The sequence below is a fragment of the Scyliorhinus canicula genome, chromosome 11, assembly GCF_902713615.1.
Source record: "Scyliorhinus canicula chromosome 11, sScyCan1.1, whole genome shotgun sequence".
Lineage (NCBI taxonomy): Eukaryota > Metazoa > Chordata > Chondrichthyes > Carcharhiniformes > Scyliorhinidae > Scyliorhinus > Scyliorhinus canicula.
This window is the reverse complement of record NC_052156.1, coordinates 52,224,000-52,243,162: the sequence shown is the minus strand read 5'-3', so window position 1 is coordinate 52,243,162 and position 19,163 is coordinate 52,224,000. Positions and strand designations below refer to the sequence as shown.

The 19,163-nt window shown below is 44.4% G+C and overlaps 1 protein-coding gene across 10 annotated transcripts in view; it reads left to right on the top strand.

The window, feature by feature from the left end:
* Positions 1-626: 626 nt before the first annotated feature.
* magi1b (membrane associated guanylate kinase, WW and PDZ domain containing 1b) overlaps positions 627-19,163 on the top strand; it is a 535,264-nt gene continuing 516,727 nt past the window's right edge. For 3 of the 10 annotated variants that reach the window (XM_038810589.1, XM_038810578.1, XM_038810592.1), the window contains exon 1: positions 629-1,369. In XM_038810589.1, the coding sequence (XP_038666517.1) occupies positions 1,072-1,369 (298 nt within the window). In that variant the 5' untranslated portion in view covers positions 629-1,071. Of the gene's footprint in view, positions 1,370-19,163 lie in introns of all 10 variants that reach the window. The other 7 variants (XM_038810575.1, XM_038810591.1, XM_038810583.1 and 4 more) reach the window with 4 other exon arrangements.

Sequence of the window (19,163 nt, the reverse complement as noted above, 5' to 3'; positions counted from 1 at the left end):
ACAAAATTGCCAGCAAGATACATTCCTCCTTTATTGTATTCTTGAATTCTGAGACATGGACTGAGCGATGTAGTCAAGTGGTATAAAAAAAGAGGGCAGCACGGTGGTGCAGCGGTTAGCATTACTGCCTCATGGCGCCGAGGTTCCAGGTTCGATCCCGGCTCTGGGTCACTGTCCGTGTGGAGTTTGCACATTCTCCCCATGTTTGCGTGGGTTTTGCCCCCACAATCCAAAGATGTGCACGATAGGTGGATTGGCCACGCTAAATTGTCTCTTAATTGGAAAAAAAGATGAATTGGGTACTCTAAAATTTTTTCTAAAGTGGTATAAAAATAGCAGAAAGTTTATATCTGGAGGTGAGGGATATTTTTTCAAAAACTCAGCAGGTCAGGCAGCATCTGTGGAGTGAGTTCACATTTGGAGTCTAATGGGGCTTCTTCCTAATTGCCGAAGAAGAACTCTGAACAGAGTGGAGTCAATGGTGACTTCACCAGCGGGTTCGGGCGGGCTTTAGGGCCCGGCTGAGGGTCAGCGCTTCTTCCCAGCTGTGGCTTGGGCGCATGCGCCTGTGAACAGTGCTCACTGGAACAGAGTTGTAGGAATTGAACTGGAGGCTGGAAAGAAAGTCGGAAACAGAAACAGAGAGAGAGAGAGAGAGAGAAGTGTCGGATTAAAATAACTGCGGCCGTCCCTGTACCCAAGGTCGCACTGGGAGAAAGTGCAAAGTGTCCTGAAGTTGGAGCACCGAGGGGGGGAAAAAGCCTCAGACACTGGCAGCTGGGGGGAAGGGAGGAGGTTCTGAAGCTTTTTCCTTTTGTTGGGAGATCCTGGATGGGGGACGTTCCCAGTCGGAGCCAGGAGCAAATGTTTACAGTGCCTTTGAAAAGGTGAAGCTATGGTTCCTGCAGCAAGGACTGGGCACCGTGCCTCACAGAAGCTGCTCCGGAGGATGTTCAGGGGCTGAGTGCTGTTAGCTGGGTGGGGGTTTGGGGAGGTCCAACTTACTGAGGAGAGAGAGCCTATGAATTGTTTCTCACCTGTTTGAGCTGCACTCTGCTGAGGCTGACCACCATGTCTAAAGTGATTCAGAAGAAAAATCACTGGACCACCAAAGTGCACGAGAGTGTGGTCTGCAAGAACCGGCACGGGGAGCTGAGCTTTCTCGTCTCGGGCGGAGCGGAGAACGGCGAGTTCTCCTACTTGAGGGAAGCCAAGCAGGAGCAGATCGTTTATAGCACCGGGGAACTCAGGGAAGGGGAGCTGCTGCTGGAGGTTGACGGAGTCCATGTGTCCGGCCTGCCCCTCTACGATGTCCACGGCGTGGTCAAGAGCTGCAAGGGTCCGATCCGCCTGAAAACTGTCAGACAAGGTATGGAAAGTGGATGAAGTGCGGCTCCAGTGGGCGGGACATGGTGCCCGTGCTTTACACACACTTGACCCGGCTTTTCAGTCATGCCGGTGTATGTTTGATTGGTGATGTTGTTGTCTGTGCCAGCCTAAGGCATCGTCCACCAGTTTGGGCGGTTGGTTGACGACGCAAGATGATCGACCCGGCTCCTATTTTTAGAGCGCAGTGTTAATGGTGTTTGTGTGGAGAGGTGGAAATCATTGCTCTCCTGGGAGTATGTGCAGTGTAACAAGTTTATACAGGGTTTGGAAGATGCCCAGGTTTATTCAAGTGGACTGAGCGTAGGTAAATAGTGAAGAGATTTCCCCAGCTGTGCTCATGACATTGCTGCGAGACCGAGCTGCAACCTCGCACCTGCTTTTATACATGTGTGTCAGGAGTTGGCCCTAACTTACTGAGATTAACTACTGGCTTTATAACAGGGTCCTTCCCTCTGCGTACTTATTCCAAAGGTTGCCGCTCTAACTGGTGGTTTTGGCCATCTTTGTTAGCTTCTTTTCATCCCCTTTTAATAATCAGGGTGGACCAGAACAATTTTAGCAGCCTGAGAAATGTTACTCTTTGAAAGAAAGATTTGCATTCATATAGTGCCTTTCATGACCTCTGGGGTACCTTTTGAAGCGCGGTCACTTGTAATGTAAGGGAATACAGCAACTAATTTGTGTGCAGCAAGGTCCCACAAACAGCGATGTGATACTGACCAAATACGTTGTTGTTGGAGAGTCATAGGGTTTTTACAGCATGGAAACAGGCCCATCAGTCCATCACCTCTGTGTCAATCATTAAGCACCTATCTATTCTAATCGCATTTTCCAGCACTTGGTTTGTAGCCTTATATGCTACGGTATTTCAAGTGTTCATGTAAATAATTCATTAATGTTGGGAGGGTTCCTGTCTCTACCGCCCTTTCAGGCAGTGAGTTCCAGAATCCCACCACATTCTGGGTCAAAAGGTTTCTCATCACGTCCCCTCTGAGCCACCTGCACCTTATCTTAAATCTATGCCCCCTGGTTATTGACCCCTTCGCTAAGAGATTGGACGAAGGATAAGTAATGGCCAGGACAGAGGGATAACCCCTGCTGTTCTTCAAAGTAGTGCCATGGGATCTATCGCATCCACTTAAAACAGACTTGGTTTAATATTTCTTCCAAAAGGCAGTCACTCTGACGGTTAAAACTCCTTCAGTCCTGCATTGGAGAGTCAGCTAAATTTTTGTACTTAAGTGTCTGGAGTCGGACTTGAATTTACACTCTTCTCACTTAGATGCAAGTAGACTATCAACTGAAGCATGACTAACAACTTTCTGCCCTTATACGCTCGCACAAGCCTTGGCCTCCTATCTCCCACCAAGATGAATATTTTTTTCATTGCTCTAATTGGAAGGCTTTAAAAAATTTACTGTAAGATTTTTGTTTGTGTAATTACTTTCTTCGAAGAAAATGGGTTCGAAGAAATGAATGCCTTTTAGCAAGTATTGTGGACGGTTAAGTAGTATTCAGGTTGAAATGTAATATGTACTGGGTCCTGCAGGAGAAGGTAAAGCTGCAAGAGTTTGGTGACCTGCCTTTAATTTGTTGCAAGTGATATTTTAATAATTCTGACTGCAGGGTCTCAGTAGAAATGCATTATCAATCAACACTACAAATTCAGTGTTATGTATAGCATGTGCTTAGGAAGGAATATATTCACCAACCTGAATAGAAATGTGTTTCCCCTCATTTTTAAATCTAAAATAAATCTTTTGCATTTAGTGCAAGGCATAAATCATGAGCTTTGCAATGGTTTAGAATTGGAAGCCAATCCCTGCTGATCCTCTGGCTACATGAATAATTTGGCCTGGTGAGCCAGAGAGGCAAGGAGTGGGTGGGGAAGAGGGAGGATATTGTACTTTTAATATTGAAGGAAAGCACAGGCAGAGTTGGGTTTCAAGGCCATAACACACCCCAGAGTTTCTGATGGTGATAAACAGTAAAATCATGGCTTTTGTGCTCTGTGGGCCCTACTGTGTATTGTTTAAATGTGCCTCAGCGCACTAAATGTGTTCTTTAAAATGTGTGCAAAAGAAGTAATTTATCTTGTTTGGTAAATTGGAAGGAAAACTTCCCATTCAGCCCAGTTAGAGTTTGTAGTTGTCCTTTTTAACCCCTCTTTGTTACCAGTTTTGTTTAGCATTTCCTATATTATTACAAAGTTCAAGACTTGATGTATCTGGCCTGTTACTATTTTCCAATAAAATCTTACTTTTAAAACAGGTGATTTAGAGTTAACCGCCTCCCCTTTCTTAATCTGATTAACCATTGTGATTATGTTTACATTGACAGGGATGGTGAATTTGTTTTGACATATTTGGCTTGGATAAATGGTAATCTATTGAAGCATGTTGTTTAAGGACATATTTGAATTATAGATTACATGGGTATATTTGGATTTTTAAGTGAAGATAAGGTTACTGTTATGGAATATTCTCAGGTTATGTCATCTGAATAAACATACCTCAGTTGTCAAAGGTTCAAAGGACAATCCCAAAAAGGAGATTTTGTATCCCCACTTGGAATTTTCCATGTCAAGAGTTCAGAGGAATACCATTTTAGTAAAATAGGGCCAGTTTGTAAACCTGCTGGCAGTTAAATAACAATAATATTTATGTTGTGAAGTCTCATTCAAGTTGTGTAGAAGCTTATAATTTGTCTTTCAGGATGGTAGGATTTTAGGACATTTCATCACCTTCAAAAAGAAAGCATCTATGTATTCATTCTATAGCAGTCAAAGGACAAAGTCCAAAGTCCAATTTGGCCAAGCATGTTTCTCGCTACTGTTTTTCTGGTAGTGTCTGCTGAATTCAGCACAGCGTTATGTGGAAGCTTAAATCCAAATGACTGTTTCTAAAACACAGATTATACCACGATGATCTAATGCGCAGTGTTGACAATGGAGCTAGTGAACATCAGACAAAATCCTTCTACGATCTCTTGTGGTTCATTTGTGATCACTACGGGTCCTGCCATATTGACCTGTCAAAAAGCCTGATCCTTTTCCTGAGTCTGGAGATTTCCTGGGTTACCATATGATTCAAGGTCATTCCTTTCCAAATAGAAAAATAAATCTTAGCTTTTTTTTACTCTTTTGATGCATCAGTGACCACGTTTAATGTACATGTTTAGTGTCTGTCACTCAGCTATTCAGGTAAAGGAAGATAGAAAAAGCTGTAGGCCATTTAGCCCCCAGTTCTGCCATTCAGACTGTTCGGTACCCCAATTCCATTTTACTCACTTTTGTTCCATATCCTTTTATACTTTCATCTAAGAAAAGTTTGCCGATGCTCAGTCTCATCATCCACATCCTTTTGGGGAGTTAGTATCAGATTCCTACTATCCTTTTTGCTTTAAAAAATGTACTTCCTGATTTCATTAGGGCACAACTCTTATTTTAAGATTTAAAAATATCTAAATTTAGACTACCCAATGATTTTGTTTTCTAATTAAGGGGCAATGTAGCGTGCCCTATTCACCTACCCTACACGTCTTTGGGTTGTGGGGGTGAGACCCACACAAACACAGGAGAATGTGCAAACTCCACGTGGACAGTGACCCGGGGCTGGGATCGAACCTGGGTCCTCAGTGCCATGAGGCAGCAGTGCTAACCACTGCACAACCATGCCACCCTTCTTATTTTAAGATTATATCTTGTTCTGAGTTTTCCATTTGTTTCTCCGCTTCCACCCTTTGAATCTCTTTGATGATTTTAAGTACTTCAATTCAATCACATGATTAAGTTGAAGGAAATGCAAACCTAATTCCTGCAGCTTACTGTTATAATATAATCTTTGAAGCCCCAGTATCATTCTGGTGAAGAAAACTATAAATTCAAATTTGGCCTAGTTTATCTGGTTTGGGTCCGTAATTGGTGCATTCTTGTTTGCTCAAGTGCTCCAGTTCAGGTTTCTTATTCCTTATAGCTGTCCAGTGACCTCTTTTTCAGACTAAATGGATGCAAACTTTATAAACTGATGTTGTCCTCATCTATTTGGGTGGTCTTCAAGAAGTGACTATAGATTTAAAGATATTTTTAGCACAGAAAGAGGCCATTTGACTCATCGTGTCCATGCCGGGACACACAGATCTGACTGCACTAATCCCATTTTCGAGCGCGTGGCCGATATCCCTGGAGGTTATGGCAGGGCAAGTAAGTATCTAAATACTTCAGAGGTATGAGAGTTTCTGACTCAACCACAATTACAGGAAGTGAGTTCCAGACTCCCACCACCCTCTGAGTGAACAGGTTTCTCTTTAACTGCCCTCTTAGTCTTCTACCTCTTACCTTAAATCTATGCCCCTGGTTATTGGTCCCTCTACTAATGAGAAAAGGCCTTCCTACCCACCCTATCTATGCCCTTCATAATGCTACACACCTATTTTCTAGCTTCATCTACCATAAAAATAACACTTGATTTATAACAAGGGGAGCGGGAGGGATGGAGAAGACCTTAAAGGAAGAGCTGGCATTGAAATTGTGGAGCTGTTTCAGAGTTCGGAGTGGAGGGTCTGGCAATCACATGAACAGAACCTGCGTACTTTACATAACAGTCTAAAACTGGGGAAACCCAGAGTCCCAGGGGGATTGGAGATGGAGGACAAAGAAACAATGAAGGGGTTTGAAGGATGAGAAACTTAAATTCATTTTTTAAATGTATTATTTTTCTGTGGAAATACCTGGAATGTCCAATGTGCTGTAGTTTGGAATGTTTCACTTTCTGTCAGTTCCATCAAAAACTGCAGCTATAAGGTTATCCAGAGGTCACTTGAAATGGTGACATAATCATGTTCACTTATCTCATCTGGGATTAGACTGGCTGAGGAGAACTCTTTACAATTCCATGGTTGAGTCTGATTTCAAAACTGAAGTTTAAGCAGTTGTGCTCTAGGTCTCCAAGGGGTTTTTGTTCCTGATTTTATTCTTGAAAAGTCTTGGGGTGCAGTTGTCCTTGGCAATGCTTCAGATGCAGCGAGTTGTGACCTTCATGTTTTTACAGTTGTGGCAGATTATATTCTTGTACTGGAGTTATGGGAAAGAAAGTTGGGGGAAAGGCTTTGGTAGCTTTTAAAATACATGGATTACAAAGTACATCTTAAACTACAATGGTCTTATTGACACCTATTTAAGCACATAAGCTGTCTCTGGTCAAATAGAATCATGGAATCACTACAACGCAGAAGGAGGCCATTCGGCCCACTGAGTCTGCACCGACCGTCTGAAAGGGTACCCTGCCTAGCGTCAGGCTTACTTCTATTTATTTTTCAAACCGTAGCCCCCCACAAGCTCAATAGAAACAGCGGAAACTTAACCAACCCCCCACACATGCATGAAACCAGATTGTCCAGCATGCATCTAACTATAAGATTTACCCTTACAGGCACAGAACGATTCAATGGAACACGCCTACAATTTAGGGAAGCACAGCGGTGCAGTGGTTAGCACTGCTGCCTCACGGCGCCGAGGTCCCAGGTTCAATCCCAGCTCAGGGTCACTGTCTGTGTGGACACATTCTCCCCATGTCTGCGTGGGTTTCGTCCCCACAACCCAAAGATGTGCAGGGTAGGTTGCCCCTTAATTGGGAAAAATGAATTGGGTAATCTAAATTAATTTTTTAAAAACACGCCTAAAACTTTACCTTATTCCTAATGCTTACCAATACAATTATAAATCCCTTCAAATTGTATATGGTTTCCTGACATTATAGGGATTCCTATTTTTGTTTTGCCGATTTGTACTTTCTCTTCCTTTTAAGTCTTGCTGAATTTCCCTCAAAATGCATTTGTGAGGGCAAGTGGAAAAGATAGGCTCTCCATAAATAGCCTGGAACTCGCTCTTCCTACTGTTGTGCATAGATTCCCTACAGTATAGGAGGCCATTTGGCCCGTCGAGTCTGCACCATCCCTACCTAGGTTCACTTCCCCCACCTAACCTCCACATCTTTGGACTGTGGTTGGAAACTGGAGCACCCGGAGGAAACCTAGATAGACATGGGCAGAACGCACAACCCCCACACAGTCATCCAAAGAAAGAATTAAACCTGGGTCCCAGTTGCTGTGAGGCAGCAGTGCTTGCCACTGTGCCACCCCTTTCTTTGTTTGAGAAAATTCCTGGCTGGCTCTACTTCCCTGAGTAGCAAGATGAGACTGAGCTCATGGTCAGAAATTGGAGCAGTGTTTCTCTTCTCTGTGGTGGAACTCAGTTCAACAACACCTCTTTGATACATGCTTAACCGCTCATATATTCACAGCTGATTTGCCTTTGTACCTGATTCTGAGGAAGTATCATGAATGTAGTACAAATCAAGCTTTTCAAAGGAAAGGTTTGATAGTTTGAAGGGCAGTAACATAAACTTTAACTTTATTAATGGAGCATACTGGTTGCTTGTCTGTAAACAGAAAGATGCAAACTGTGTACATCACCATTTGTTGCTTTATCGTTCCCTTGAGAGATGATGCTTCACAAAAGATAAAAACATTTTCTTTACGTTTTGATGTTTATTTTTCTGACTGCTTCACTTACACCTGGTTCTTAGCTCTGTTGATTCTCAGCATTCCAAAATCTCGAACATGCATTCCGGATTTTCTCTCAAGTCTTTCCTATCAGGCTTTTAAAAACCAGTCACCCTGTTTAGAGTCATCACTTCAATCATAGCCCTGACCACTGGATTTGAGGCCCTAATTCCAGGTTAGGACTGGATTGAGCCTACCTCCAAACGTTCCATCAGTAACCATCACCCTGCGGTATGTAGTGGCGTTAAAATAGGCAATATTGGATTCCTTATTTCTGATCAAGGCTGAAATACTGCACGTTCAGCAGCTCAAGGTATCACGGTTATCATCCTTCTCAACGCACTATCATTATTGCTCACCTAACAAAGTGCATAATATAAAGAATCCTGTAAAATACTAGGGCAGGTGACACTGACCTCTCAAAGAGGTTGAGATCAGGCAATGCTGTTCTGCATTGTAAGTCAATAGTACCACTTGGAGGAAAACCGTAAGATATAATTACGGCAACTTAATTGAGTAATAGAAGACGAAGCTTGGGATCAGAAGCGATTCAAGCTGTTTGACCACAGCACCATGACACTGTGCCTGCCCCCACTACAAAATCTGGTTTCTCCAACAGGTCAGAATTCAAAGGGAAAAATCAAACTTAATGAAGTAATGATGCAAACAGATGGATAGAAAATGTTAAATGTGATTCACGTGCAGGAAAAAAAAAATCATTGTAACGAAGAAGAATGATAATTATGACTTAATTAAAATAAATAACCAGGAAATAAGGCCAAATCTGGATGACAGGATTTCTTCTCCCTGGAGAATGAGCTAAGTTAGACAGATATTCTGGATGGAATGGAGAGAGTTTCAATTTCTGAAAGATTCTTTAAAAACATAATGCATTATAGCAAGTAGATAAATGATTTGTGAAATAAATAGTAACAAAAACAGTCAGACAGTTTAGAAAAATTTGAAGAGACTTGGCTTGAGAAATAGTCAGGAAGATGTTTCGAATTAGATTTATATTCTTAATATGGATTTCCTTTTTAAATGTCCTGGCAACATGTCCGTAAATGTGTCTGAAGAATTCTACCCCTGCGATCATTTAGGGGCTGGTTTAGCACAGGGCTAAATAGCTGGCTTTTAAAGCAGACCAAGGCAGGCCAGCAGCGCGGGTTCAATTCCCATACCAACCTCCTTGAACAGGCGCCGGAATGTGGTGACTAGGGGATTTCCACAGTAACTTCATTTGAAGCCTACTTGCGACAATAAGCGATTTTCATTTCATTTCATTTTCATTTATTTTGGCTGTAGCACCTGGGGACGGTGGAGGCCAATGATAGTCTGTAATACAGACTTTAGAAGGTGCACTTCAATTGCTTTCTTGAGATGGAGTGCACCACCAGCCCTAAATATTACCTGTGTTGACCATTGAAAGAAATTGGATTCAAATGTAGCCTCAAACATGCTCTCTCATTCATTGCTGGAGATTCTCTGATTGTCTCCAGCATTATTGAGTTAATATTGAAGTGTCACCTGCTGGGGGTTCATTGGTGCTCCAATATTGGTCATCACTGTTGAGTGAATAAATGTGGGGCTTTGGTTGCAATTTCACATGTGATGAGCTGCAAATCTTGGCTTATTTTTGTTTTGAAATGGAAGTCACACTTTCTTATTGGGCTGCAAGGGGGATTGGAATCTGCCAGTGAGTCGAGTGCCACTATTGCATGTCTTCCACAAACAGCACAAAAGCCTGTGAATTAACTACCTGTCCTTGAGTCAGCTATCCACGTACACTTTTCAAAAAATACAAATATTTTTATTCAGGAAATACTCACAATTTATAACATACAAAAAGGTCAAAGAGATGTATACACTTTATATAAAACTACCTAAACAACCCACCGTTGCTGTATTTATCCAGAATCCTCCCCCCACCTAACCACCCCCCCCCACCCCCAATTTGCTGACAACAAACAGCTCCTTTAAAAAAGATAATGAACGGCATTCACCTTGTGTAGAACCCTCCGCCGATCCCTTAATGGCGTAATTAATTTTTTCCAAATGGAGGAATTCCGACATCCCCCAGCCATGCCGATGCCTTAGGCGGTGCCGATGTCCTCCATCCGAGCAAGACCCGCCTCCGGATCAGAGAGGTGAAGGCCAAGACATTTCATCCCTCCTGCAGCCCCGGCAAGCCCAACACTCAATGGACACGGCTCTACTCTAACTTCCCAAACCTCTGATATTGTTTTGAAGAAGGAAGCCCAGAACTTAACCAATTTAGGGCAGGGCCTAAACATGTACGAGTGGTTCGTGGCCCCCTCAAGCAACATTCATATTTGTCCTCTACACCTGGAAAGACCTCATTCATTGGTGCCTTGGTCATGTGCACCCAATGTACCACTTTAAACAGAATCAAACTTGGTGCTCTCAAACCCGAACCTATACATGAAGCCTCCTCCATTCACCCCCAAACCGACCACGAATCCTTGACCCTTCCCCACAATTTCTCAATGTTTGCAGCCCAGTAATAATACGTCAAATTAGGTAAATGTAACCCCCCTCGACTGCCTATCCCTCTGCAGAAACACCCAAACAAAAGTCAAAATGAACTTATTAACTCTACTAAAAAGGAAGATAGACTGGAAGAAACTCAAACACAAATAAGAACCTTGGGAGAATGTTTACCTTAACCGTCTGAGCCCTTCCCACCAATGACAACGGGAGGACATCCCATATCTTCAAGTCCGTCTTCACCCCCTCTACCAGACCGACGAGGTTCAACTTGTGTAATGAGGCCCAATCATGAGCCACTCACATTCCCAGGTACCTAAAACTAGTCGTGGCCAGTCGATACGGTAGTCTCTTCAGATCAGCTCCATACCCCGAAGGCTTCGAAACCTCACTCTTGCCCACGTTTCAATCTATATCCCGAGATGGAACCAGATTTTCTTAGCGCCATTATCTTCCCACACCAGAGAGATGGTCCATGATGTACAACAATAAGTTGTCTATGTACAGGGACACCCTGTGGTCCCTACTCCTCTCTCTATTCCCTTCCACCCAGTCAACAACCTAAGTGTGATAGCCAATGACTCGAGCTATACAGGTACATGAGTATTGTGTGTGTTAGGTGGGCCTCGTATGAAAAATAAAGTCAAAAGGTCCCCAAAAATTACATGTTACTAACAACAGTGAAAAAAGGAACTCAGAAACATTCAGTGGGGAATTACAGGAAGCACTTTGTGATGAACCTTATTGTTAACAAAGAGATCCTGTGTCCTTGCTGGTGCTCCTGGTACTTCCCTACATTATTAAAAGTGTTTCCTGTTGTTCTGTCTTAGCAGAATGTACAATTTTATTAGCTTTATTACTGTCTTACTGAAAGGATTATAGAACTTAATTATTGTGAGAATGCTGATTTACTACTTTTTAATATCAAGAGTACGGTTAACGAATAAATCCTATGCCCTTCATGGTTATAACATTGTCACAAACTGTACTATAAATCTGACGTAGGGTCATGAAGGTTTGATAAGAAAAGACCATATGATTATGCAGTATTCTCTGAATTTACAGCGTATTACCTTGTTATGGCTGTATCTTGCATTAGCTTATTTTTAATTTCAGCATTTCCATGGAACTAACCAGCCATGTTCACATTGCATAGGACAAAGTGATTTGCGCAAGAAACAAGCGGATGGTTCAAGCGGAAATGGCAGGAGGAACTGCGGGGAGTGGGGGGAAATTGAGGCTGGGTTGTGGGAGGAGGCTCTGAGGAGGGTTACTGCAATTTTGCATGCGCAAGGCTTACCCAGTTTAAGGTAGTACATAGGGCGCATATGACGGTGGCAAAGATGAGTAGGTTCTTTGAGGTATGGGCTGTGTGCGGGCAGGCCTGTAAACCATGTTCATAAGTTTTGAGCATGTCCACAACTGAAGGGGTTCTGGCGGGTGTTCGTAGACGTAATGTCCGAGGTGCTGACGGTGAAGGTGGCCCCGAGGCCAGAAGTGGTGATATTCAGTGTTTCAAAAGATCCAGGAGTCCAGGGGTGAGAAAGGCCTTTGCTTCCCTGGTAGCCCGGAGACAGATTTTGCTGGAGTGGAGGGAGTCCGAGCCACCGAAGCCAGGGAGTGTGGGTGAGTGACCTGGTGGAGTTCCTAAGGTTGGAGAAAATTTCACCTTCACAGGGTCAGATGATGGGTTAGCCCGGAGATGGAACCCATTGGTTAGTTTTTAATGTATATACAAATGTGTTAATTAAAGTATTTTTTAAAAAAAAATAAGCGGAAGGTGTGTAATACACGAGTAATGGGTAGTGAAATTCATTGGACTCCAGACTGATACAGTAAGATTCACAAGGTGCAATACCTGAATAATATATAGGTATCTGCTGCAAAACTGGAGCCAATGATACAATGACATGACATTATTTTGTCAAGGGAAAAAGCATAGGTATTTTGCAATTGATGTGTCAAGTCTCGATTTTTCTGCGCGTTGTTCTTTGAAACAAAATACAGCAATCTTTGGACATCTTTCAAACACAACCTGCACACATAGCAAAAGAAGAAACAAAATCCAGATATCATATCCTGAGGTGCTATTCTGCTTATTCAATGTCAATTGTTATTTATAAAGTGCCCAGTTTGCACACAATGTCATTGCCCAGTACCTCTATAAAGCCTTTTAAAAAACTTTCGCAACTGCCACTTTAATGGTTGTGCACATAGAGTTCAGTTCTGTGTGTTACTATATCCACTTTAGAAATGTGCCCTTGGTTTTATATCACTTCTCATTCTTCCTGTCAAAATGCATCTCAATTTTCCTGTGCCTAACCACCACGTCTTCAAGAGCAATTACCAATGGGTAAGAAGAGGGCGGCACTGTGGCGCACTGGTCAGTACTGCTGCCTCATGAGGATCCAGGTTCAATCCCGACCCGGGGCCACTCTCCGTATGGAGTTGACACATTCTCCCCATGTCTGCATTGGTCTCACCCCCCACAACCCAAAAAATGTGCGGGGTAGGTTTAGCCATACTAAATTACCCTTTAATTGGAAAAAAATAATTAGGTACTCTAAATTTATTTTAAAAAAAGTAATGTGTAAGAAATGCTTCCCTTCCCGCTGATGCTCAGAGGGGCAAATTTAAAAAAAAAAACTTATTTGCATTAAATTTCATGTCATGTGTTTGCCCATTCATAGAATCAGAATAATAGAATTTACAGTGCAGAAGGAGGCTGTTCGGCCCATTGAGTCTGCACCGGCCCTTGGAAAGAGCATCCTACCCAAGCCCACGCCTCCAACCTCTAGCCACACTTCCACCCTATCCCTGTAACCCCACCTGACCTTTGTTGGACACCAAGGGCAATTTAGCATAGCCAATCCACCTAACCTGCACATCTTTGGACCGTGGGAGAAAACCGGAGGAAACCCGCATAGACATGGGAGAACGTGCAGACTCCACACAGACAGTGACCCAAGCCAGGAATCGAACCTGGGACCCTGGAGCTGTGAAGCAACTGTGCTACCTGTTCCTCTAGTCTGTCTATGCCCTCTTGAACTCTATCACTATCCTCCTCACTGTTCACAATACTTCCAAGTTTTATGTCATCCGCATCCACAAATTTTGAAATTGCACAGTGCAGATTGGAAATTTTGATGAGAAGTGAAGAATAAAGTGCATTTAACTTCCTGATTTGTCCTGTGTGAATACTTCAGTCTGATTGGTTTATTACCTGCTGACATCACTCCTCATGCATGCCAGGATATCACATTGACTCGGCACCAGATTGAAACTATCAGAAAAGAGGAAAACTAAAGCACAGGGGTCACTAGATCTTAAGTGGGCAGCTTTCTTTGCAGTCAGCAGCAAGCACCATCACTTCACCACTGACCATAAAATCTGGACCAGTGAAATACATGATCAGATCATTTGTTTTAGGCATTGGTTGAGAGAGGACTGGTGACTGCTACACTTCACTGGTACATACAGTTGATTGAGTGATTTAATGTAGAGACTGTCATAACCGTGGCATATTTACTAGCCAGTGCCAACGTGTTCAGAGGATATGTGTAGACTAATTGTTAACTGAGCCTTTCGGCACCGCTCTGATCTGATTTATTTATTCCAGCATGATTTTCTTTTTTTTCTGTTCCTTCTAATATCGCCTGATAGCCATACATGAATTGTGTTGCTACAGACGCACTGAAGTTACTTTTAACTTTCCACAGATGTTCTGGCTACGACCAGCTGACTTGTCATCAAACAAGAAATCAATCTGGGGAATTGCAGCTCATGATTTATGTAACTATTCACACTTTTTAGCAAGTAAACTATCAGAAAGAAGAGTGAGTTCAACTACCCTTGAATGAAAAACCAAAGGGCATCCAGCAACCAGTGAAGTGAGCAATGGACTGTATGAGCGAGGACTGAATGAGGTGTCACTGTAGGAGTCCTTGAGGCCTATAAGTACATGCTTTGAGAGTAATGTTTATGACTACACCATCACCCATTTTTATAATTTTATTTAGCTCCAAGACGCCCCTAATCATGACTTTGATGGGGTGAGTGGATGATAGAAATCACCATTATGCCTTGCAGAGGGATAACACATCTGGGTCATCTTGTATAACAAATTTAAAAAATAAATACATTTCTGGTGAAGGGACAATGTAGCATGGCCAATCCACCTACCCTGCACATCTTTGGGTTGTGGGGATGAGACCCATGCAGACGCGGAGACAATGTGCAAACTCCACAAGGACATTGACCTGGGGCCAGAATTGAACTCAGGTCTTCGGCGCCGGGAGGCAGCAGTCTGCCACCGTGCCGCCCGCATCATCTGTGTATTGTTAACACTTGTATGAGCATTGGAGTTCAATTCTTGGGGCCAATGCTTCAAAAGGGTTAAAAACTGGGCTGTAATCAGTGGCTCTGCAGATTTGATTGGCACAATTGACGCGTCAGGAAAATGTGTTGGGTACTGCTCCCATTGCAGTCATCTTCCCCCGCAGTGAGGGGGTTTTTGTGTTTCATGAGACATGGATGCAGTCCATTCCTGAACCCCCCCACTCTGCTTTTGCAGTGAGGCCTCTTGTTGAGCCCCAACCAGGTACTTCACAGTCACTCCCAGTGCTGACCCTCAGTTCACCATATTCCAATCTCTTCGCACTCCCACTATGGAAGGGCACTCCCTGAACAGCGATTTGGACACAAGCCCAGGAACGAGGACATGGGAAGTGCTTCCCGCATGGAAGGCTCTCAAAATAAAGGGGTGGTAAAGCCCACAAGCGACCCCTTCCCAAGATCTGTGATACTGGAACCCACCCTCGGTCCTAAGTTACTATCATAGAACCATAGAATTCCTACAGTGCAGGAAGAGGCCATAAGGCCCATCCTAGCACCCTACCTATCCCTCTAACCCCATCTAACCTGCACATCTTTAGACACTTGAGGGGCACTGCCACCATCCCGGACCTTTTTCCGGGAGTAATTTTCAGGGCCTTCCAGTGACCCGGCGACGGGGGCGGAGCAGGCATCTGCACCACCATCTCCCGCTGGTCTGGGACCCCGGGAGGAGCCTGAGGCGATCCCGCCTGTCGATGATCCCGGTGGAGGGATCAAGGCAGCCCCTGTGTTGGTTGGTGGGCCTGTGTCGCCCGCCGCACTCAAGTGTGGTGGAGGATTCGGGCCGGGTGGGCGACTGTCCGAACGTTGTCAGCCGCCCAGTGTCGGGAGCGCAGGGTGCACGAGACGCTCTGTAGCGGAGTGTGGGTCTCACTCATGCCTGACACTGTGTCGCCCTTACCCCCTCTGGGGGACTCCCGGAATCTGGCGCATCATAATTGAAGGTTCTTTTGTTTTCCTGCCTCTGCAGATAGTTCAGGCAGTGCCCTATTTGGTCCACCCCTTCACCAACACTCCGACTCCCTCCCTCCCCACCATCGTCCCTTTCCCCTCTCTCCCCACCACCCTTCCTTTCCCTTCTGTTGATACAGAGGTGAGGGTTTCTGGTCTCTCCAGTGCAAAGTTTAGTGCTTGTACCATTTGTTTTTTGTCAAAACGTGTTGTGAACTGTTTTAATAATCAAAGTATCGACCCCCCCCCACTCCCTGTAGATTGGTACTGAGGGGAGGGTATCCTGTTTCTCCAACACAAAATTAGTGTTTGTACCGATTGGCCTTGTATATATTTTTTTACTGTTTTAATAAAAAGATATGGACAATTCACCTAACCTGCACATCCTTTATACTGTGGAAGGAAACCAGAGCATCCAGAGGAAACCCACGCAGACACGGGGAGAAAGTGCAAACTCCACACAGTCACCCAAGGCAGGAAATGAACCCTGGTCTCTGGCACTATGAGGCAGCAGTGCTAATCACTTTGGGACCGTGCCACCCTCAACTGTGTCCCCCGCACCTTTTACGGTGCCCCTGCACTTTCAACACCCTGGAGGGCGATGGCTGCCTGAACCCTCACCTCCAAAATCCCCCCTTGGAGGTGACGTCACCAGGTTTATGTTTTTGTACATGCCATGTCGGCGCCTGCTGAAGATTCTGTGTGGGGGGGGGGAAAGGGGGGTGGCGGGGGGAAGGGGGGTGGCAGCGACGAATGGGGGGGGGGGGGGGAAGGGGGGGTGGCAGCGATGAGTGGGATTTGCACCGGCGAGAGGGGTTGAAAATTGGTATTCGCAATTTTGCCGGAGAGATTCGCGTTTTCTGTTTCTCTCCAGGTTTTGAGCCTGTGTCGCCAAACCCGGGCAGGGCAAGTCCGTTCCCAAAATCACTCCCATAGCTTTAGAAGGGGACAGGACCATGCAGTAGCCATCCCATTTTATTCAATTACTGTCGAGCTTTTTCTTGAGAATTCAAAATCACAGCCATAGTTAGCAAAACCGCCAAGGCCTGGGAAAAAAAATGATTAAATTACACAGTTCTACAACTGTGCATATGAAATGAGAGCACAAGGGAAGTTTTTTTTTGAATTGCCTTTGAGGATTTTAGACAAATACTTCTTGTCAGATGGAGAATTTGCTTGTTGGAAATGCATTTGTACCAGATAAGTGTTTCCTTTATACTGAAGGTTTCAATTTTACGTCTGCAACCTGCATACTACCTTAATTAAGGATTATCGGTGGAGTCAAAATAGTAAAATATTTAAAAACAGAATAGATGTGTTTTGGTGCCACAACATTTCTTCTGGGTCCAGAAATCTTTTGAAGGTGTGGTATTTGTCTTTTTTTCTGGTCTGGTTCTGCTTCTTATTGTGTACTGAAAAGTAAAATTTGCTGAAGTAAATAAATAAAACAAGCTTTGGAGGAAAGTGTTCATCCCTGTAATCTGCTTCAATTACTCTCTCTCAATTTTCTCCCTCTCCTGAAGGTTTTTGGTTGTCTGTTACATTGTGCAAGTTATCATTTGTTGGGCTTGAGACTAGATAGTCAGCCTCAGTGGACTGTGTAGTTATGAACAACATCACTGTCTATTAGTTTGATCCTCGCTCACCATTTGCACTTGCACATAAAGAGCACGAGGCAGACAGAGTTAGAGTTCTACAGTAAAAGCAAAATGTTGCGAATGCTGGGAATCTGAAATAAAAGCAGAAAATTCCAGAAGGACTCGGCAGGTCATAGACCTTTTTTTACAGCACAGAAAGAGGCCCTTCGGCCCATCATGTCTGCACCGGCCATCAACCACCTATCAATTCTTTTTTTTTTTTGTTTTTATAAATTTAGATTACCCAATTATTTTTTTCCAATTAAGGGGCAATTTAGCGTGGCCAATCCACCTACTCTGCACATTTTTGGGTTGTGGGGGCGAAACCCACGCAGACACGGGGAGAATGTGCAAGCTCCACACGGACAGTGAACCAGAGCCGGGATCGAACCTGGGACCTCAGCGCCGTGAGGCGGTTGTGCTAACCACTAGGCCACCGTGCTGCCCGCACCTATCAATTCTAATCCCAGTTTTCAGCACTTGGTCCTTAGCCACGTCTGGCAGCATCTGTGGAGAGAGAAATCGAGTAGACGCTTTGAGTCCATCTGATTCTTCACAGCTCTTGAGGTTTTCAAGCATTTTCCATTTGTGTTAGAATGCTAGTCAGGGTATTTTATTTCCCCTCTCAAATTGTGGATTTGTTGTGATAATGCCAATATGGTCAACGCAGGAACATCATTCCCTGCATTTTTGTAGACAGCACTGTGTTTGGAATGCAGATAGCCAGCAGCCACCGCAACAAAGATCTGAAGTTCTACTGGGGGTGGAGTGTGAGGTGAGAACGAAGTGCGGAATGGTGGCCTGGCAAAGGCAAGGAGGTGGGTGGTGATGTGAATGGAAGGCTGTGTAAGGAGGGGGGTAGGTAGGGCAAGGGCTCAAGGTGGCAGGCAGAGGTGCAAGGAGGTGGGTGAAGAAGACGAGCAATGGAGGGCAGAGGGAAGACCAAAGGGAGAGAAACAGGACCCCGACAAGGCTGCAGGGAAAGCTCACAAACAAGGAGGGCAAAGGATACCACACCACTTACTAGAGGGGGTGGATGAAGATTCCAGGTGCAGTGGGTGGAGGTCAAAGTGAGGCGTGGGCACCTCGCAGATGATGGGCTCAGGGGAGGGTGTTTGAACTGAGGAACAGCATTCCTCTTGAGGCTGCTCGAGTTTTCCCTCTGGGCTGCTGACACCTTGCATAGCCTGGGGAAGACAGCTGGGCTGGAGAGAGTGATATGAATGTGCTGAACTGATATTTAAATATTGCGGCAGGACCTTTAAACCCGCCAGCTGAGGATGGGTGGATGAATCAGTTGCTGGCCCGTTGGGAGAGTCAGAGGGGAACTCGCCTGTGCATAATTAATGAGGTTCCAAGCACAAAATTTGGCATGGCATTCCCCCATTCTGGTCATTAGGACAGGCGCCACTGGAGCCGCCCATCACCACACTTGGTCCCAAAATGGGAGAATTACATCCAATGTTTCTCATGGTTGAGATGGTCTCGAATGAGGAGACATGAATATAAATATAAATGTGAAAAGAGAACAGGAAACTCTTCTCACAGAGAGCATTGAGAGATTGGAATACAGTATCAGGCGAGAGACCATGTCAACATTTAAGAACAGATTGTGAAGAAAAGGGTGTGGAAACTCATGAGGGGAGCAATTCACGGAAATAATGCAAAGTCCAGTTTCGGGTGTGTTGGCGGGGTGTTTCTCGGAGACCGCAGCGCCGAGAT